Consider the following 19,236-nt stretch of genomic DNA (forward strand, 5'->3'; position numbering starts at 1 on the left):
CCCAGTTCCTTTGCCTAGTGCCACAATGAACCCTAGCTGCTCACAGCAATTGGAGGAAGTGTCCTACTGAATCCCTGATATGGGCTTTAAGCATTCAGAATTTAGAACTCTGAACAGTTCTCTTCTGAGCATGTGCAAATTGATATTTTTCAGAGGTTTATAACTGGGAGAAAGGCACATTTCTCACACCAGCGCATTTCTGCTGCAAATGGCGAAGCTACCGTCCAAGTATGGGCATGCTACAGTTTCTCAGTTAAATTATTATAAGAATTTTTTAACTTGAACTCAACATAATATTTTCCTGTAATCTCAGTCTCAAAAATAATATAACTGTTTTATCTGAAACTTTCCAAAAAAACTCAGCATGAAAGAGATGTCTGTCACTGAAAATTTTAGCATGAACAATTTGGCAAAATTATAAGCAACTGAAAACAGGATCTTACAGTAAAAAGTTTCAAGCAACGTTAACTGAGCTACCATCTGTGCTTATACTAAAGAGATTTGGCCTAATCTAGAACTGTTATTAATATTATCAGTAATAGATATACAGAACATTAATTTAGTTACTCTCTTCAATGGGATAATCCTGGTGATGGAATATAGAGCTTGATCCCAAGCCCTTTTGAAGTCAGAAGGATTCTTTCCACTCAAAAAGTGCCAGTAGGCTGAATAATGGCAGATCATGAGTACTAACAGGGGTTGGCAGATCATGAGTACTAACAGATCTGAGAGAATTTAACCTCTACAATTTTTATTTCTCTCCACCAGGCAGAATAGAAAATGCATCCAAAAGGCCACAGTGAACACAATTTAATACTTTAAATTTGCATTTTGACTGTAGAACTTATATGGCCGAAATCTGTTTGCTGTTTCCTCCATAACCAGTACTTTTTATCATTTACTGAAGCAATAAAGAAATATCTAGTGGTATTTACTTTACAGTATTTACATTAGCAGCTAAATAATGACATCTCAATAAAAATATAAATTTCCTATGTATTATTTGTTTGATAAAATGCAAAAAAGAAGGTAAACATTAAAACATAAAAATGTCCAATTTTCATGGTATTTAAAGTTATCTTGCATTAAATGCTTAATCTATTGTAACATAGTCTTTAAAATTAGTTTTCCAGTATGTCTCTGATCTCTTTATACATTTCCAAACCGGAACTAGTTTTACCTGGAGAATTCTTTTCTAAACAAATTAATTTTTACCTCTTTTTGTTCTGTTTGTATAGCACCTATCATACTGGTGTCCTGATCTGTGACTGGGGCTCCTTGACACCATGGAATAATAATAATTATTATTTGTATAATTCTTTACACAGAAGAAATCATGTAATATATGTCTTCATTGAAGTCCCAAGTAAAATCCTGGACCCACTGAAGTCAGTGGCAAAATATCCATTGAGTTCCATGAGTTAGAATTTTATCCCGAGTGTATTCCACAGGCATTTTCAGTTTCTGTTTAATTGATCTTTCTTGCGATATCTATCAATCTCTATGAATAGGAATCTATTGACTACCAGTATTTACTTAGATTCCACAGGAAAAAGAGGAATTTTAGCCAGAATCTTTTTAACAAGGGTTTCAGCTATCCACTACTATATTATGTTCCCATTTTTAAGGCTGTTGGCACAGGAGCTTGGTTTTCTAATTATTTTCTGTAGTCAAAGAAAAGATGTCCCTTCTCTAATTGTGACACAGTTGGGCCAATCTCAGGTGACTTGTATCAGGACTTTATGGTATTCACCACAGTTATTATAACTTTAAAGAGTTTTCCTTATTTTCTAAATCTAATTTTTATTTAATTATTTAATCCTATTTAAATCTGATTTGAATTAGCTTGATGGTAAATTTATTCACAGTAACAGTATTTCCTCTGTTTGCTTTCCTTAAGCTCAAGTCTTCTTTTGAATCATTAACATTTTACATTTTTCTATGTACGTGTAAAACATTTTATCAAACATATAATAGACACATGGAATATTATTTGTTCTGTACATGTAGACATATTTCAAATATCCTGAAATGGCCATTTCTGGACTTCTGATTCAAAATTACAAATATGTCAGATAAATGTACTAGCTGTGGTGTTTTTGTGGAAAAATTACTTTCTATGGCCAGGCAGAAAAATAATTTCTAAGGATTTCCCAAAACTGAAATGTTGTATAAATCAGTTACTTGCTATGCTTGCAAAAACTCTAAAAATAGTATGCTTGTATTGAATCCAAATCCATTCACCAAAAAAAAAAAAAAAAGATAGAAGTTGTGCTTTGGATCAGGCAAAGATAATAGATGGAAAAGTATACATTGTTAGTAATTGAGGAAAAAAATCTCTTAATTGGAAATAGAATGCCCATGCAACAGCATTTGTTAATCCTCCAACATGCTCAGTGTTACGGATTGGTAGCCAAGTCTGACTATGAAAGGTAAGTTCAGTAAGATACATTTTCCATTATTAGAAAATTTATGTATTATTATTGTTGTTACATTTGCGCTCTGCTCATATCTATTAAGTTCAGATTCTTATTAATATTTCTGAATACTTGTTGTCTAAAGAAGTATTTTTAAAAAGGGAATAGATTAATTAATTTTTAGACTGATTAGACATAATTTTTGGGGCCATAATCTGCCCCCATCTATGGTGAGTACCACAAATAGTCCATTTGAAGTAAATCAGACTATTATAGAACAAAAGGCACTACTCAATATTAGTAAAATTTGCATAAGCTCTATGTGTTAATTCAGAATAATAAATCATGAATTATCTGCAGCATGATGATATGTATATTGTTTAATCCATAGACATGAACTCGTGAAACATACGCTGTATAGACAATGTTTTTTCTTTGTACTGTATATTGAAAACAAAAGCTGAGGAGCTTGCTTTTTATTCAGTCTGACCTGATATCATAAAATCAACCCAAAGAAACAACTGACTTATGTAATGTATTGTTCAAAACCAGGTCACTAAAATGAATATAACATTAGGTTATACTCTCATTACTACATCTGGTACTTGGCAATTAAGGCATCTGATGCTAAACTAGCCCTTGAGTTCCTTCGGCTGTGCCAGGTACTCCTCTCTGCTTCCTCCATCTTTTCTTCATGCTCCTCTTTTCCTCCCTGTAGCTCTCTGATAGTATTCCAAACACTTTGTGATACCAAAACCAGAATTGTGCTATTTAGAATAACAAAATGGCCAATACCATGGAGTAGCTGTCTTTTTGGATTTCTTTCATTAGTATTATTTTTGAAAGTCTGTTAATGGGTTTTAAATGTTTATATTGAATTATAAGTTGTGTGATATGCAAAAGAATTGTATTAGATGTTACTTTGCCTTTGACTTAGAGATAGTAGATGTACATTCAGGAGTGTCTAATACCAAAGAATTTTGTGGTCTGGAATTAATCTGGTCAGATCTATTTTGTATTTTTTTCCTGCTTTTCCCCAAGCAAATAAAGCACTTATGCAAGAAATTGTTAATTGATCTTCAAGTGTTTTATTTCCTTTTAAAGAAAATTACATCAAATGGATTTTATGCCATTTTTTATTCAGTCTCTTTTTCCCTGCCCCACTTTATTGTTCCGTGGCTGTTTGAAGATAATGGAGATGCACTGATGTTTGGAATGCTTCAGTGGGAATGCAACTTTTATTTCAATTACAGATCTTTATTATTTGAATTGTATCCTTTTACTCACCACTCTTTCAGCTGAATTCTCTGTAGTTAATAAACTTAAGGATGACATAGCCATAGGGATTATATGGTGCTATGGGCTTCCTAAAATGTGCTGAACACTACCTGATCAAGTTGAAATAAGTGGGATATGGGGGTACTCAGCAACTTCCAAGATCCTAACTACCTAAAAATTCCTTTTTTTCATTTGCCATTGGAGTGAAATAAGTAGGCATTAAGTACAACAGTTATGTTTTATTACTCCTTGAATCCTAATTTGAAAAAAGTTAAGACTTTATTTAATTTGACAAATATATGAATGTTTTGAACTGATGGTTCGCGTACTACGTGCTTATTGGAATAGTTAAGCCAGAGAATAAAGTGAATGACAGTGTTGTTAATTTCTGAGATACGTAAAAATCTAGTATTAGAAAAGAAGTATAGCACAGTGAGAGACATTACAATAGCTCTGGTTATTCATGCTATAAATGAAAAGCAAGTGGGGGCCTTTTGAAAATGTTTAGATACATCTTGTAGGTTATTTGTTTTCCTAAATTGCTTGATTACGTTTCCCTTGTCTTGAATGAAGTGGTTGGTTCTTATGTTTTCTTCCCATAATCCTTTATCGCAGGTCCTAGTGCCACCAATCTTATAATAGGTTCCATCGCTGGTGCCATCCTGGTAGCAGCTATTGTCCTTGGGGGGACAGGATGGGGCTTTAAGTAAGCAATGCCGCATGTCTTCTCTTCAGTGGCTATGGCATTTCTATTCTCTGCTTACAACACTAAGTTTTGAGTTCCTGCTACAAGACTGAAAGTGAAAAATACTGCTTCAAATAAATAGTTACACTAGCACTGAAAAAGAGGGAAAATGTTTAAAAAAAAAAAAAACCACAGATGTCACCAGGGTGCAAAGTTGGAGAATATGTGAATTAACCTTCATAAGATCATGGAAAACAACCCCAAAAGTAGAAAAAATAAATAATTTTCTTCCCATGAAGAAGGTCAAGCCATTTCCCTATATTAGTATTATTTTTGGTATGCTTTGCAGAGTGAAATATAGTGGTAGGAAATCAAAAGGTACAGTATGAAAAGTAAATTAACATGAAATAGTGTACAGGAGTGCTTGAAAACTGACACAGTGTGTCTGATTACAAATGGCTAACCTCATATGAAGTTTACTATAGAATTAGTTGAGTTTTTTGACTAAATATCTTTCTGTCATAAAGACTGATTCTTTGAAATAGAAACCTTTCATGGGAAATGGGCAATTTTGAGAAATTTCCCATTTTGAAAAATGTTGAGGAAACCAGTGTTTGATCATTTCAAAATAAAAAAGTTATATTTAAAATTGAGTTAATGTATAGATTAAGAAAAGATATAAATTAAAATAAAACATTTACAAATTATCAAAGAATTTGAATAATCCAAACTGATTTTTTTTTCAGATTATAAGGTCATGAACATTTTCAAGATTTTGACCTTTTGTCCATGGGATGGGATTTTTTTTGCAAAATCTCTGAATTTTTTCTGAGACAAGAAACCTGATTCCTGCCCACCTATTACCATTAATTGACATGAGCAAGTTAATTCCGGGTATAACTCCCATTGACTGAAATGGAATTGTATTTTGAGTGATTTTGGATTATTATATGTGTGATATGATATAAAATCATGCTTTTCCTTGTGTTGTCCATATCAAATTAGCACACTAAGGTTTAAATTTGAACTAGTGTAAATCTTCAAAGTTCCACTGACTTCTGTGGAGTTAGATTGACTTATACCAGATGAGGATCTCTCCCAAGGTGATTAGCCCCAGCAAAGATGGTGATAATACTCCCCATTGTTGCAGTAAGAAAAGACAACTAAGGTTGTGGCTGCTTTTTTGTGCATCCATGCATGACAACAGCTATTGACTATTAATTGTGGGGTTGAGTAAAGATTACCTAAAATGTACAAATTTAAAAAACGCCTGTTAAGATCTTAAATCTTCAACAATGGGTAGTCATAAAAATTACATGTGTATTTAGATATAGAGTATTTAGAAATAATTTCCTTTCTTGCATAATAGCCAATACGAGATTTCAGGATTGTTAATTTCTCCAGCAAAAGCCTACTACAGCAAATAATCTAAAGCTTTATAAAAATACATGTGTGTAGTTTTCAGCATTCTCTTTTAGGAGAAATATAACCCTCAAACCTTAGTAGGTTAGAAAAAAAATCTGTTTACTTTTTAAAACCTATTAATTTCTCATGTTAATGCTACACATTCACATTCAGTTGGGGCAAGTCTTGCCTCAATCTCTGTGGGTGCTAAAAGCTCTTTTTAGGCATAGTGGTTGTTAGGATTGTAGAGTGCAGTTCCATGGGAGGAGCTTATGTGCCCATGGAGAGAGTACAGCTGTATGTTAACCAGGCTGGAGTCTGAAAAAGCTACTCCCAAATAGTAAACTGGAGAAGCAGAGGCAGAGTAGACGCAATCTGGATGAAGAATGCATCCCCGCTTTTGCCATTGTACACAAATGCTCAGTTAAGTTGTTCGGACTAGGAGCATTAGGCAACCAATAATCAATGAAGTTCTTAAATAGTTTTCTGAATTTATTGATTTCATATTTTTTTTAAAAAGCACTTCAGGTTAGCTATAGAAAGAATTAGATAGCTAGGGAAATATTGTTTTGCATGCTCAAAAAGTACAAAAGAGGTGATATCCAATTTGTGATTTTTAAAATTATTTTCCTAATCTCTCATTCACAATTTTCTCAGGAGTGGTATATGAAACCCTCCAGAACTAGGGTGGTATGATAGCAGCTCAAAACTAAATGATTTCAAAAGGAAGAAAAGGGTAGTTAAAAATACTTGATTCTGTCCATGCTTTAAACATAAGCAAAATGTCTATAATTCTCTTTTTTACCAAACTGGCAATCTATTAGGGTATGTCTACACTCGTACCCTCTTTCAAGAGAGGGATGCAAATGAAGACATTCGAAATTGCAAATGAAGCTGGGATTTAAATATCCCGTGCTTCATTTGCATATTCACGCTCTGGCGAAATTGCGCTATTTCGAAATAACAGATGCTGTTAACATGCGGTTATTTTGAGAGAAAAGCCTTCTCTTGAAATAACCCTTATTCTCTTGAAATAACTGTGTCTTAACAGCATCTGTTATTTCGAAATAGCGCCATAACGCAAATATGCAAATGAAGCCCAGGATATTTAAATCCTGGTTTCATTTGCATCCCTCTCTCAAAAGAGGGTACAAGTGTAGAAATACCCTGAGAGTTTAAGAAATTCTGTCCTTATATAGTCTCCTGTGCTGCCTATTAATTTCAATATCTGTGGAGAAGTGTGAGGGCAGAATTTGCCCTGAAAATTCATGTCTTCCTTGCAAGATAGTCTTAATGATGACCTGTACTGGTTCATCAAATTTTCTCACGTGGCCACTTCTGACACAGAGTCTTCACCCATTTAAAGATGGAAGAATCTGGCTCTTATGACATTCAGTGTGTAGGTTAAAAGCAGAACAGTAGATGAGGTATGTGCTTTGGAATATGCAGCTCTTGGACTTGATTTATATCTCTTTGCATGCAGACTTGTCATTGAAATAAGTGGGGCTTCTGCAAGCGAAGAGACTGCAAGATTGCCTGTAATGTATAAAGGCCTACTCTGTGGTACATTAATTACTGTTCACAACCTTTCTCTGAGTATTGTTTTGGTCTACATTGCATCTTCTATAGCACAGGTCATATTAAATCCAAATTATAAAAGAAAATTAGCTGTCTGCAATATCATAGCAGGTACATTATATAGATATATGTAATTTAATTAGATAACTTATTTATAGTATTGTTAATTCTCTTTAGGAAATTGAGCCAAATTCTGCCCTTTTTTATTGAACAAATGTTCAAGTAAGGACTGCAGAATTTGTACCTTTGTAATTGTACACATGCAAATAATGTCACGCCTGTCCTTCCCTCCACTTCTGGACTATTTTCCTAGAAATTAATGTGATGTGAATTACATGGCTGAATAATTCATGCATGAATTACAGTATATGCCCCAGGTCTGTATTTGACCATTTGACATGTACTGCTCCCAGTGAAGTAAAAGGTAGCCACATACATATATCTCTGGTAAAAAAATGTTTGAAGTGTTGTATTCCAGGGCATATCCTGTTAAACTCCTTTAAAGATCTTTCTAGTGTGATAATTGTTTCTGGATGTTAGTACAGTAAACCTGGATTCAGGAAAGTATTACTATTCAGGACAGCACTTGAGCATATTCTTAACATGTTTGCTTAAAGCAGTTAAGTGCTGTCCTGAATAGGGGTGAAATTAAGTTCACTCTCAAGAGTGTTTGTCAGTCAGGACTTTAAATGGGCTGACTGGCTTAAATAATGCAATGTTAATTATTCTTCTTGGTATGTCAACATATTTTTTGTCTACCACAAAACTAACCTGCTCCCCCATTGCTTAAATCAGTTATACAAATGTTCCACTTTGCATCCTGAATGTCTTCCTGTCATACAAAAAAGTAGAAGTACTTGGTATCTCTGTATGAGTAAACTCTCACAGTGAAAATATCAGGAGTTCAATATTTTTAAAGGGGCAAGATATGAATATTTATTCTGTAGCAGAACCTCAAATATAATGGCCTGGCCTAGCTCACAGCTTGAAGTGCATGGTTTTGTTTTTTGGGGGGGAATTGAAAAGGCTTTTTCACATGTATGTGGAAGAAGGCTAGCACAATATAGGTCCTCTTACACTTTGTTTCCAGATTTTTTTGTAGCCTAATAGAAGGGGTTACAATTTTCATTTTAAGTCTTTAGGAATGTGAGGAAAAAATAGCCAGTACTTTATAAATTAGGGGGTATGATTTCTGTTCCACAGGTTATCAGGTGTTCACATGCACATACAGTATTGTGGTTCAATTCCAAATGAAACGTAAGCTGCAATTATGCAAATTTTGTTCATGAATGTAGTGGATCTGTTTGATAATAATTAGCAAAAAAAAAATTTTCTTTAAAGAAGTAAAGTTAACTTTAGGATTAGGGTTGCCAGGTGTCCGGTTTTGAACTGGACAGTCCAATATTTGAGCTTTCTGTTCGGGAAACAAATTGAGAAAATATAAATGTTCGCTATTTTCTAACTAAGATGTAATGTAGATTGTGATGTAATGTCAAGTGTGTCCGGTATTTTTGTTGAAACCATCTGGTAACCCTAATTAGGATTTAAGTTTCGACCTTTTCTGGAAAGATAGGGATAAAAATAGGGAAGAAAAGATGTTGAGCTCAAGTGTCAGGAGGGCATTTAGTGCACATAGATATTAAGTAACATATTTTGTGAATTTGAGTTCAGTGTTGTCTAGTGAGCACCCTGTTAGGAATTATACTTTGTTTCACAGACGACCTTTCTTCGTATTTTGACAAAGTTGTTATTGATGTTTGTACTGCAGTAGTTTAGGAGCCCCTCTCATGGGCCAGGGCTCCACTGTCCTAGGCAATGTGCAAACACATAATATGTACTGATGCTGAGCAGGTCCATGAACCTCACTCCAAACATTACAATGCTTCATTAAAGACTGAAGTGGAAGTGGAACAAGGAGTTAGATAATGTGTGCCGTCTTGTACAGGCCCTCCTAATTTCATGTTTAGGCCTACTTTCCAGTTCTTTTTAATATAAAGACTGTATAAGTAGTTTTGCTGGAGTAAGGAATTCAGTTGCTTTTTTAAATGTTGGCTTGATAGTTTGTTGCATTTTGAAAGAGGATACTTGATATATAAATAACAATATTTAGTAATAGTACCAGAAGAACTAAATGTTTAAAAAATTGGAGAGTTTCTTTTGAGACTGCATAAATAGTCCTCAGAATGTGAAACAGACTAGGAGAGGAAGTGTTGTGGTAGGTAAAAATGCATAGGTACAGTATTATTCTCTGTAATATCTGCTGAAAAACAGCTCTTTCCTGCCAGGTGGAGGATTACTAAGTGGGCCAAAAGTCTCAGAGGGGTAGTCATGTTAGTCTGTAACTTTAAAAACAATAAGTAGTCCTGTGGTACCTTAGAGAGTCAAAAATATATTATATCGTGAGCTTTTGTGAGTAAAACCCACTTTGTCAGATGAGTTGGAGTGGAAATTACAAAATCCAGAATATATATAACAGGACAAAAGCAGTTACCTGTCAGTTGTAGGAACAGTGTTAATGAAGCTAATTGAGTCAGGCTGGATGTGTTCCATTCATAGCTTTTGATGTGTAAATGCGAATATCAGAGGCAGAGGAAATTGCCTTTGTAGTGTTTTTACTCAATCCTTAAATTTCTGCATAAAGGCAGAGCCAAATCTTGTGCTGGTTTCTGTAGACACAGGAAAGTTTTTTTTAAAATGCTATGTTTCTGTTGTGCTGCACAGCAGTACAGTAGAGAGCCTGTGCAGTCAGATTCTGAAATGCCTGTATGCTGTATACAGTAACTACACTGCTCTCTGGTTTGTGAATAACCACTATTTTCCCCTCCACTCTGCATTTCCTTGCAAAATATGTGCACAGCATGAATCTACCTGCTCAAAAATCAAACAACATACTATGTCTACTACTATTCCTCATCCCGGCAGATGACGCCAGGCTAGCTAAGCAGGTGCCCTAGACTCTATCATGGTTTTGAGGCTGAAAGTCCCTCCCCCAGCTTTGATGTTTTAATTTGCAGTTTTACATAGCAACAGCCTGGTTACTATGGATTCGTTCACTTCTTTTTCAAGATTTGATGTGGGGAAACTTTACGGAAACATTACTGATTTGAAGGGACTGTACTATCATTGGAGTATCCCTTGATTATTTTTTCTTCAAGATTTTGTTTTTGTGAACATGGAGAAAGGAACCAGCTTACAAGAATATAATATACTGTAATATCAGCAGTAGTAGTTAACTGCTACTAAAATAAGCGGTGTATTTGTGCATTAGTGCTGTGTTCTTCTCAAAACACTTAAGCAAAGGGAAGAAAAAGAGGTTACCTCAAAAGTGTAATAAAAGACTGTGGGGTAGCAGTGTTTTTAATTTGCATTTTTATTTGTGCAAAGAATGAACTATACCATCAAAAGGTTCAAAGCAACTATCCCAGATGGAACGTAGGTGATTATTACTTTGCACTCTGGCTTGTTATAATTATGCTATGAGTATTTTATGGTTAACAAAAGTAATAATTGTATTTTCTTGGATTCAAAGGTAATGGAGGCTGGATTTTATTACTGTGAATTTTTAATATAAAAGAAAAAGTTAATGCTGTGTTAGAGTTCTGTAGCTAAAAGGGTGCAACCCTCCTCCCCCAAAGCAAAAGGCACTGCAGAAGTTGTGTGACCTGTTGCATGACCCTTATTGTGTGGGCTCATCTCTTCCTTGCAATGGTATTTTTATTGTGCTAGTGAAAGAACCTAGGCTATTCCTTCTCCGGCTAATGAGCTTGTGAATGGAGCCTCGAAGACGAGCCACTGCTTGTATGTACCGGAGTAGGATATGGAGCCCTAAACAGCAGCCTCTTTTAGTGTGAAAAGGAAGTGATCTTAGTGCTTCTGCATTTTGCTGCTGAAGAAGAATGAGCAGAAGGGGCCAAGAGAGAGTCCAAAAGAACAGCCGTTGCTAGTGGAGGGTATCTGTCTCTTAAGCAGCAGTGAAACCCGGCAAAATTCCTTTTAGGGTATTTCTATGCAGCATTTTAAAGTGGTCACTGGTGTTCAGACTCTGAAGTGTAGGAGAGGGGATGCTCAGAGTCTCACTCCAAAATGCTGTGTAGAGATACTTCTATTGGGGAGAGAGGTGCTTGCTGTTCAGTATCTCAGAATAGCTATTTCCAGAAACAGGTGAGCCAGCCAGAACGGAAAGGCCACATCCCAGGTAGGCCTGTCTTCCATCGACTTCCATCAGTAGGAGCCAGGATATTTACCTTCATGTGATAGGCCAAGTTCTGCACTCGGATGTGCCCATTTATGTTCTCTTCAGTGACATCCATATGCATTCATTTTGGAGAAGAATGTGACTGAGTCTGTTTAGTTCAGGGGAACTGATCATTTAACAAAAGAAATGATCCTTCAACATTTCCACTTGAAGTCTCTATTTTAAGTGCTTTATAACTCAGCTACAAAAATGGTTTGAATTTTGATATACATCTTTCCTGCTAGTAGTTAATTTTATAGTCAGAAGCTCTGCTTTACTTTTTTGAAGTTATAAAAATATAGCACAATAGTCTTAGATGTAATTGGATTTTAATGGTGTCTTTAGTCCATTACATGAACTGGGCTTTGTGGATCTCTATATTTCAAATATTAAGACTGAAACATGGTCTGAAGCCACAGCCTGCAGTAGGGGATAGTGCAAAGCTGCACTGCCACAGTGGAAGCGCCTAGGTCTTCCTGGGACAAAGCACAGCTTCTGCAAAACCCTTTAACAGAATGTGGCATGTGCCTCTCCAGCCTGATTGCACATAAGGCCTGTTCTGCTGATTAATATGTGGGAGGAGCATGATTCTTTTGGGGAATCTATCCACCTTAATTAAGCACTAGGAGATACTCAGATAAGTGTTACGTAAGTGCAAGGTCTTATTTCTTACCGAAACATTAAGAAGCAAAACCAACATCAAGCATAGTGTATTAAAAAACCCCAGTTTTGTGTACTCATTTTGAATGTCACATTTAGAGCTCTACATCCTTCATTTTCAGGACAATGGCTTTGTCCGACTCTGATATTGTGGAGAAAACGGTTGTTATTAATGATTGACCAGAGGAAACATACATTTTGATGTAACGTATTAAGGAAACATTGAAAAAGAAGAAAGGCATTAGCTATTTTTTTTAACCCTTGGAAGAATGTATTTTCATTTACTGAACTGTAGGACATGATTGAAATGCAATTTGTGGCTTTGAAATAGACCCTAGAAGACATTTTCTGTGATGTGAGCTATGTTATGCTTCCACAAGAGTTTGGCAGTTGTTTCAAAGTATGTCCATCACTGTTCAAAGACAGTATTGAGCAGGATTGTTCTCCCCAGAAGAATTACTCTAGCAGATGGTCAATTGGAAAGACCTGGAGAGTTATCCTGGGAAGCTAACAATACGTTTGCCCGCTGTAAATTTGTACTGAAAGTCACAGCAGAGCTCACTCAATAGAAAAACTTCAAGCAACATGACTGATAATAGAATAGTGATTTGTTCCCTTAAAAATAACAGGAATGCAGACATTTTTCAGAATACTTCTTTACATTTGGAGCTCAATGGTCTGGGTTAAATCAGTTGGATTTTTCGCATGTATTAGTGATCTGATTTTTTTTCAGATTTGTTGTAAAGGTAAATAACTGCTGGTTATTGAAATTTGAATTTCTGTGTGCAACATAATAAAAATACAGTCATTTAAAGCACTCGTTTTCACACACCATAAAAAAATAGAGAAACTAGTAAAGTGCAGACAAGTTTTGATTCAGATTTAAATAGCCAATATTATTCAGACTTCCTACTATACAAGTCTACATCTGACTAGAAAGTATATCCGTTAATACCAGAGCTACTCATTAGGGTACGAATGCTGAACAGATTATCAACCCAGCGGTCAGTTTGAGTCATGATGAGAGTTAGTACAGCACTTTTCTATAAAAAGTAAAACAATGAAATTTTAAAAGCCTGTAATTCTTACGATGCATGCCTTTGTTACAAATAGTTTAGCAGTCACTGGCACATGAGCAAAGGCTGCCAGGTTCTCTTAAAGACCTATGCTGGATAATTTTTCTTTTTGCAGTGATTCCTAAGTTACTTGTGCAACTTAGGAAAGGCTTGGTTTCATCTTAAGCACTACAGAAATGGTGGTCATGGGAAGAGCACAGTCAACAAGGAAATTTTGGGCTTTGTGTATATAACATTTAATTCCTGTTCTACAACTTTTGCATGAAAATTTGGTGGCGGTAGCGGTGCACATGCCCAATGTTAAGACTAAATGCATGAGCCCCTTGCTTGATGCCCCACATAAAGCCAGATTTTGGGGAGGTTGCACCCAATTTGTGTTGTTGCCTTGTAATGTCTTGCTCTTTATTGATATAGGGTATCAGTGTCGTAGGAGACTGGACATTAGTATCAAAGCTAAATCGTAATTGAATAAATAAAAGCCTCTGTCCATTCTCCTTCGACTGCAATGTCTCAGTATCTGCTATATTTTGTATGTTACTGGAGATTCAAAGCACTTTGTCCATAGTAAAGTAAAGGCTCACAGAGGCACTAACATAGCTTGGTCTACTGTAAAGTTATGTGAATTCAGTGTAGCCACTCAAAGATGGATACCTGAGAGGGCATGGTCACCTCATTTGTAGTGGATCTATTATATTGGAGATTATAAACAACCAAGTACTCTTAAAATGAAGAAAGGCAATATTGTATGTGAAATGTCACTGGTTCGGATGGTTTCAAATGATATACAAATGTTGTCCTGGCTTACTGTATGACATGTCTGTACAGTCTGAAAAACTTCCCCTCTAAACAGGATTGACTGCCACTTGTAGTACTGCAAAAATAAAAGTTATCTGTATATACTGAATCGATTTTACTCATCAGTTTTAAACTTCATAAAGACAGCAGGAATTGATACTGTAATACCGTGTGTCCAAACTCCCTCAAGGTCAAATCATTACAGTTGCTTCACTGTAAAGTTAGTTTGTGAGACTACCTCAAAGTGAGCTTATTGCTTTACTATGGTGTTAACAATATTTCTCTTCCATTATGCCTAACTAATGTTTTATGTTTTTCCCCCTCATTTCATTTCCTTTTGACGCACACTGGAAGAAATGTCAAAAAGAGAAGGTATGATCCAAATCAGCAAGGTCCTATCTGAAGGAACTTAATTGGAAAAGCTTCTTCTTGCACTACTGGATTCTGAGTGTGAAGTCTTTGCTGTCACTGTGCAGGAACTCAGTAAAAAAAAAAAAAGAACATTAGAACTAAAGTCAGGTTGCTATGGATGGAATGAAGGAACACTGTCTTTTTTGGAGATAAGTTCAAATACTCCCTTACACCTTTCTTTTTTAAAAAAAAAAAGGCGACAACAGTGATGGACAACTATTTATTATTTTGTTTTTTCAAAGAAAGAAAGAATGGGGCAAACCAAGCAAGTGCAATAAGAAAACTGTTCCAAAATAGTAAAATAGAAGATTTTTTTCCCCAGCCTGCTGGCACTCAAACTTGAGTTCGCGTGACTGGTTTTGGGTTGGGTTTTTTTTTTTCATATTAAATTACAAACTCCAGTGGCATGAGCAGCTAATTTCAGAAAGGGTAAACTGCATGGCATATGTACAACATACTAGCTAGCAAGCCAACCTACGCAAGATCTGCACCCAAATATATACAAAGAAGAAAACAACAGAGTACAAAGGTGGTGATATCAGTCTCTTTTTATGAAATCTTCCACCAGTGCAGTGCATTCATTCTCTCTGGATGCCATAGTTCCCTGTGTTTTTATCCCCTGGACTAAAATTCCTTTGGGTATGGGAGCTATTGTTTTTGAGCTGTGATAATGTATAGTAGTTCTATAGAAAGAAAAAATGTAAATAGGGAATAAGAAATTGACATATCATTTTCACAGATCTTTATTGAAGGATTTCCTTAGAAACATTCTATTCTCTATGTAAATCTATTTTTGGTGGTTTAATTTTGCTCCCCTTTTAATCTTTCTAGCATGTTGTATAGCGGGTGTTCTGGGCTTGCTCAAAAAAGGCAGATGTAGCATGCAGTTCCAGGGAGTTCTGGCACCAAACAGGTGTGATCTCAAATTTGTATGCTTGAAACCAAAAAACAAACCTTATTAAAATGTGTAAATGCATATGTATTTAATAAGTCTCTTTTGAATTACTTTTTTGGCTGTCATGCAGATTTTCTATATATATATAAAATGTAAGAAAATTGACACCATCTCAAATTAATCACAAAAGTGCCAAGCTCATATCTTTTTAATTTTAACAACTATTTTCCTCTGTCTAGCTTTCTCAAGTGAAAAGGAAAACAAGCTTAAATAAGCCTTAAAATATTCACAAAATGCTGAAAGCTTAAAACAGGCTTTCCCTGTAGTCTCTATTTTCCCGCCCATACTCCTCTCTCCCTTCCTGTAGGCCTGCAAAGATGATCCAAACATCCAAGTCACTCTGAGTTTCCCTCTTTAGTACCTATCATCTTTCAAAGTACAATCTGGAGAGCTACTATTTCTGCTATAGATGGTTATTGTCACTCCTAGGGTTTGTTCAGATTTCACTTCCAAGGATTGGGTACATTAGTTTTATTATTTATATGTTCATACATGAGATAGTACAGCCCAGTGGAAGGGCTCCCATTAACTTTAATGAGCATTGGACATGGGCCTTGGTGAACTGGGCATAGATAAGGTTTAGAGCCGCTCGCACTTCTGCTTACTCTGGTTTTACACTGGTAACTTGATAGGTTTCAATAGAATTACCAAATGAAAGGGAGTTAGTCCTATAATTTGAACCCTTTTTAGGTCAAATTTCATTTTCCTGACTTCCATTTTCCTTGTTCAAATGTTAAACTAGTTTCTAGATTTAGTGTTAAAAATTTACTTAGTGCTGCAATTACAACAATTTTTTTGTGCTTTATTTTTTTCTATAAAATGTTTTGGTCTCCAAATGTATTTCAAACTCTTTCACATTGGATATTCTCAAAGAAGTCTTTCTGTTGAAAATTACTCTATGCTGTTTTGCAGACACAATAGTTATTTGTCAAATGATGTTTTAGTTAACATGTGGTTTTGTTAAACCTACCACTGTTATTGCATTATGAGTAAGAGGTGCTATGCTGAGGCAGTCTATGTTGGTATAGTTCTACACCATATTGTGATAACAGGGCTATTTGCAGCGTTATTTTAACAGTAGCTGACTTCAGAACACGAGTTTTGGTTGTATTAATGTTTGATGACAGTGAACACTTGTAATTTTTGAGGGGAACTCAAAGTACTTGCGTTGTGATATTGTCCACTGGCACTATGTTTAGTTCCACTTTGCTATTGTGTATGGAAGGTATAATTACTCTGACAGGTACTAAGCTGCACACATTGTTTCTCCAGGATCAGTGTAACCACAGTAGAAATGCCATTGTGGTTACAAAAATCAATGAGGTGTCTAATGTAACTACCTGTAAAATAAAACTTTGATGATAAGCATTTCACAAATAACATTGTAAATGTGCGATGTGATGTTTTTAATCAGACCACAGTGGTCCCCAAATATTATGTACATATGGTAAGTGTTGGTGTAACTTTTTGTTACACTAGCAGTTTCATGGGAAATACGATTTCTGTATTGGTTAGACTCCACTGTTTAGCTGTGTGCGTGTATGCGTAAAATACACAAGCATTATGCTCTGTATGCGCAGGATGTAAAAGACATCACATCATTCACAAAATATTCTACTACATTTTTTCTGCAGTACTAGGATTATGTAGTCTTATCCATTGAGCTAGATAGAGTTGATTTTTCTAAGCCCTTTGTTTGCCACAATTAGTAGAGTATGTTCATTTATTATAACATATGTCACATTTTAATATTAATAGAGTAAACATTAAGCAATGACAAGTTCCCATTTCACCCCCTATATTTTTGTTCCATTATATGATTCATCTTGACAAGAAAATATATGGTAACTATACAGCTCTTACTGCTATGCTGCATGATCCCACTGAATTGACCTAATCCTTTTGTAAGAGAGGTCTATGAGGCAAATTAAATGTAATGTAGGTGCATGTTAAAAGAAACAAATTACATAGAACTAGAGTTTTATAAAGTTTTCATTACTATGCAAAGATGAGCATTGCACAAACAAAATGTAAAGACAAATGTCTGGGGAACTTTACAAAATAATACTTGAATTTATTTTTGTTTGAAAGCCTATCAGCCATGTTTTGTATTCATTGTTGCTTCCACTATTAATCTTTTTTTTAATGATTTGTAAATATTTTTAAGTGCACAATATGATGTTATGAACCAGTTTTTGTTTGGAGTTAATGCTCATTCATAACTTGTTGGCTGCTCATGAATGGAAATTTAATAGTCATTGTTCTGCAACTCTTAGTAAAATGAGAATTAAAATATCATAAACATGGAATATTGTAACTTTGTTTTGATCATTTTTTAATTATGTATGCTTATTGTATTAAATTCTTGTGTTCAGAATGTCACCAAGCTTGCTGGAACAATCAGAAGCCTCAATAAGAATGTCTGATTATAGATTCATCTAACTTCACATACTGAAAGATTGTTTAATTATAACATTCAGGTGAGATGTTTTGTTTTAAAATTTACAGACTTCTCCATCAGAAGAAAAAAATGGGTGAGTTGGTTCAGTAGAGATGCCAGTTCTAATGATGGTCTATTTTATGATCAAAAAGAGCTAAAACCCTGTAGAACTCCCATTTAAGTTAGTGGGAGCTACAGTGCTTCTGCGTTAAATGATAAAATATTGGTCTATTGCATATGAAAATTTACAGTACTTTTGCTTTCAAGGATTTAAATCTTATGTAAGTACCATAAATGCCAACATAATAAATTAATGATTTTGAATTAATTCCTGTCATCATTTGTACAAGTGCAACCCCAGTTTATTCAGTGGAGTTGCATGCTTATAGCTGAGTGATAGTCGTGAACCTCTCACTGATAGTAGTGTAAGAAGCTGAATGTCCTTAGTAATTTTTTTCAGTCTTTCATGGGAGAAAAGTATGGTTTTGTCTTAATACCTCACTGTACCCCGGCGTGCCCAGGTGTACCCCGCTGTACCCTGGTCTCTGGCCGGTACCTCCGGTTCTCCGCCGGACTTTTAGGTGATTCACCTTTTTTCTTTGGCGTGGTTGTAGTCCCCCCCAACCGCGGGGTGGGGGAAAGGGGGGCCCGGGCCCGCCCTCACTCACGGGCCCCAGCCCAGGGCCCTAAGGACACGGAACTACCTCGCTCCGGTCCGGCTGACGGGGCTCCTGCCGTAACTCGTCAGCCCACCAGCCCTAATGGGCTCTGCCCTGGGCAGCTTCCTTTCCCCACCCCCGGTGTTCCCCGCTCGGGGTGTTTACATTATGCCTGGCCGACAGGCTGCCGGTCCGACCGCGACCCTCGCCTAGGTGGGGTTGCGTGCTCCTGGTCCGTGATTGGGGCTGCCGCCCCGATCTCCCCCTCCCACGGCTCCGTGCTCAGCCCCTCTGCCCTCTCGTCTCCCTTTGGTCATGGCGGCGGCGCTTTTAAACGTCCCGCCGTAGCCGTCCCCCCTGACATCCCAGGTCGGGGCGGGGAAGTGTCCGTCCGCCTTTGCCACCGATTGGCGGCCGTCAGGGCCTGTCAAGGCGGGGGAACTCCTCCCGCCCTATCCCCTCCTCTCCTGTCGCGCCGTGGCCACGCGCCGGTGCGGCTGCCAGCGCGGCTGCCGGCGCTTTAAACCTTGGCACGGCTTGCGTGCAAGCCGCGCAATCCCGTGCCGACCACCCCCCACCCCGAACGCCAAGCAGCGCCTGTTCGGCGTGGCTCAGGGGGCAGGGAGGGGCTGCCCCGTCACACT

General features: G+C 36.6%; 1 protein-coding gene across 5 annotated transcripts in view; it reads left to right on the forward strand.

The window, feature by feature from the left end:
• Window positions 1-17,591, forward strand: part of ADAM23 (ADAM metallopeptidase domain 23) — a 184,872-nt gene extending 167,281 nt beyond the window's left edge. The window contains exons 25-26 of one of the 5 annotated variants that reach the window (XM_075934339.1): window positions 4,311-4,401; window positions 14,482-17,591. In XM_075934339.1, the coding sequence (XP_075790454.1) occupies window positions 4,311-4,401; window positions 14,482-14,530 (140 nt within the window). In that variant the 3' untranslated portion in view covers window positions 14,531-17,591. The other 4 variants (XM_075934341.1, XM_075934344.1, XM_075934343.1 and 1 more) reach the window with 4 other exon arrangements.
• Window positions 17,592-19,236: the final 1,645 nt, after the last annotated feature.

The sequence above is a fragment of the Pelodiscus sinensis genome, chromosome 7, assembly GCF_049634645.1.
Source record: "Pelodiscus sinensis isolate JC-2024 chromosome 7, ASM4963464v1, whole genome shotgun sequence".
Taxonomy (NCBI): Eukaryota; Metazoa; Chordata; order Testudines; family Trionychidae; genus Pelodiscus; species Pelodiscus sinensis.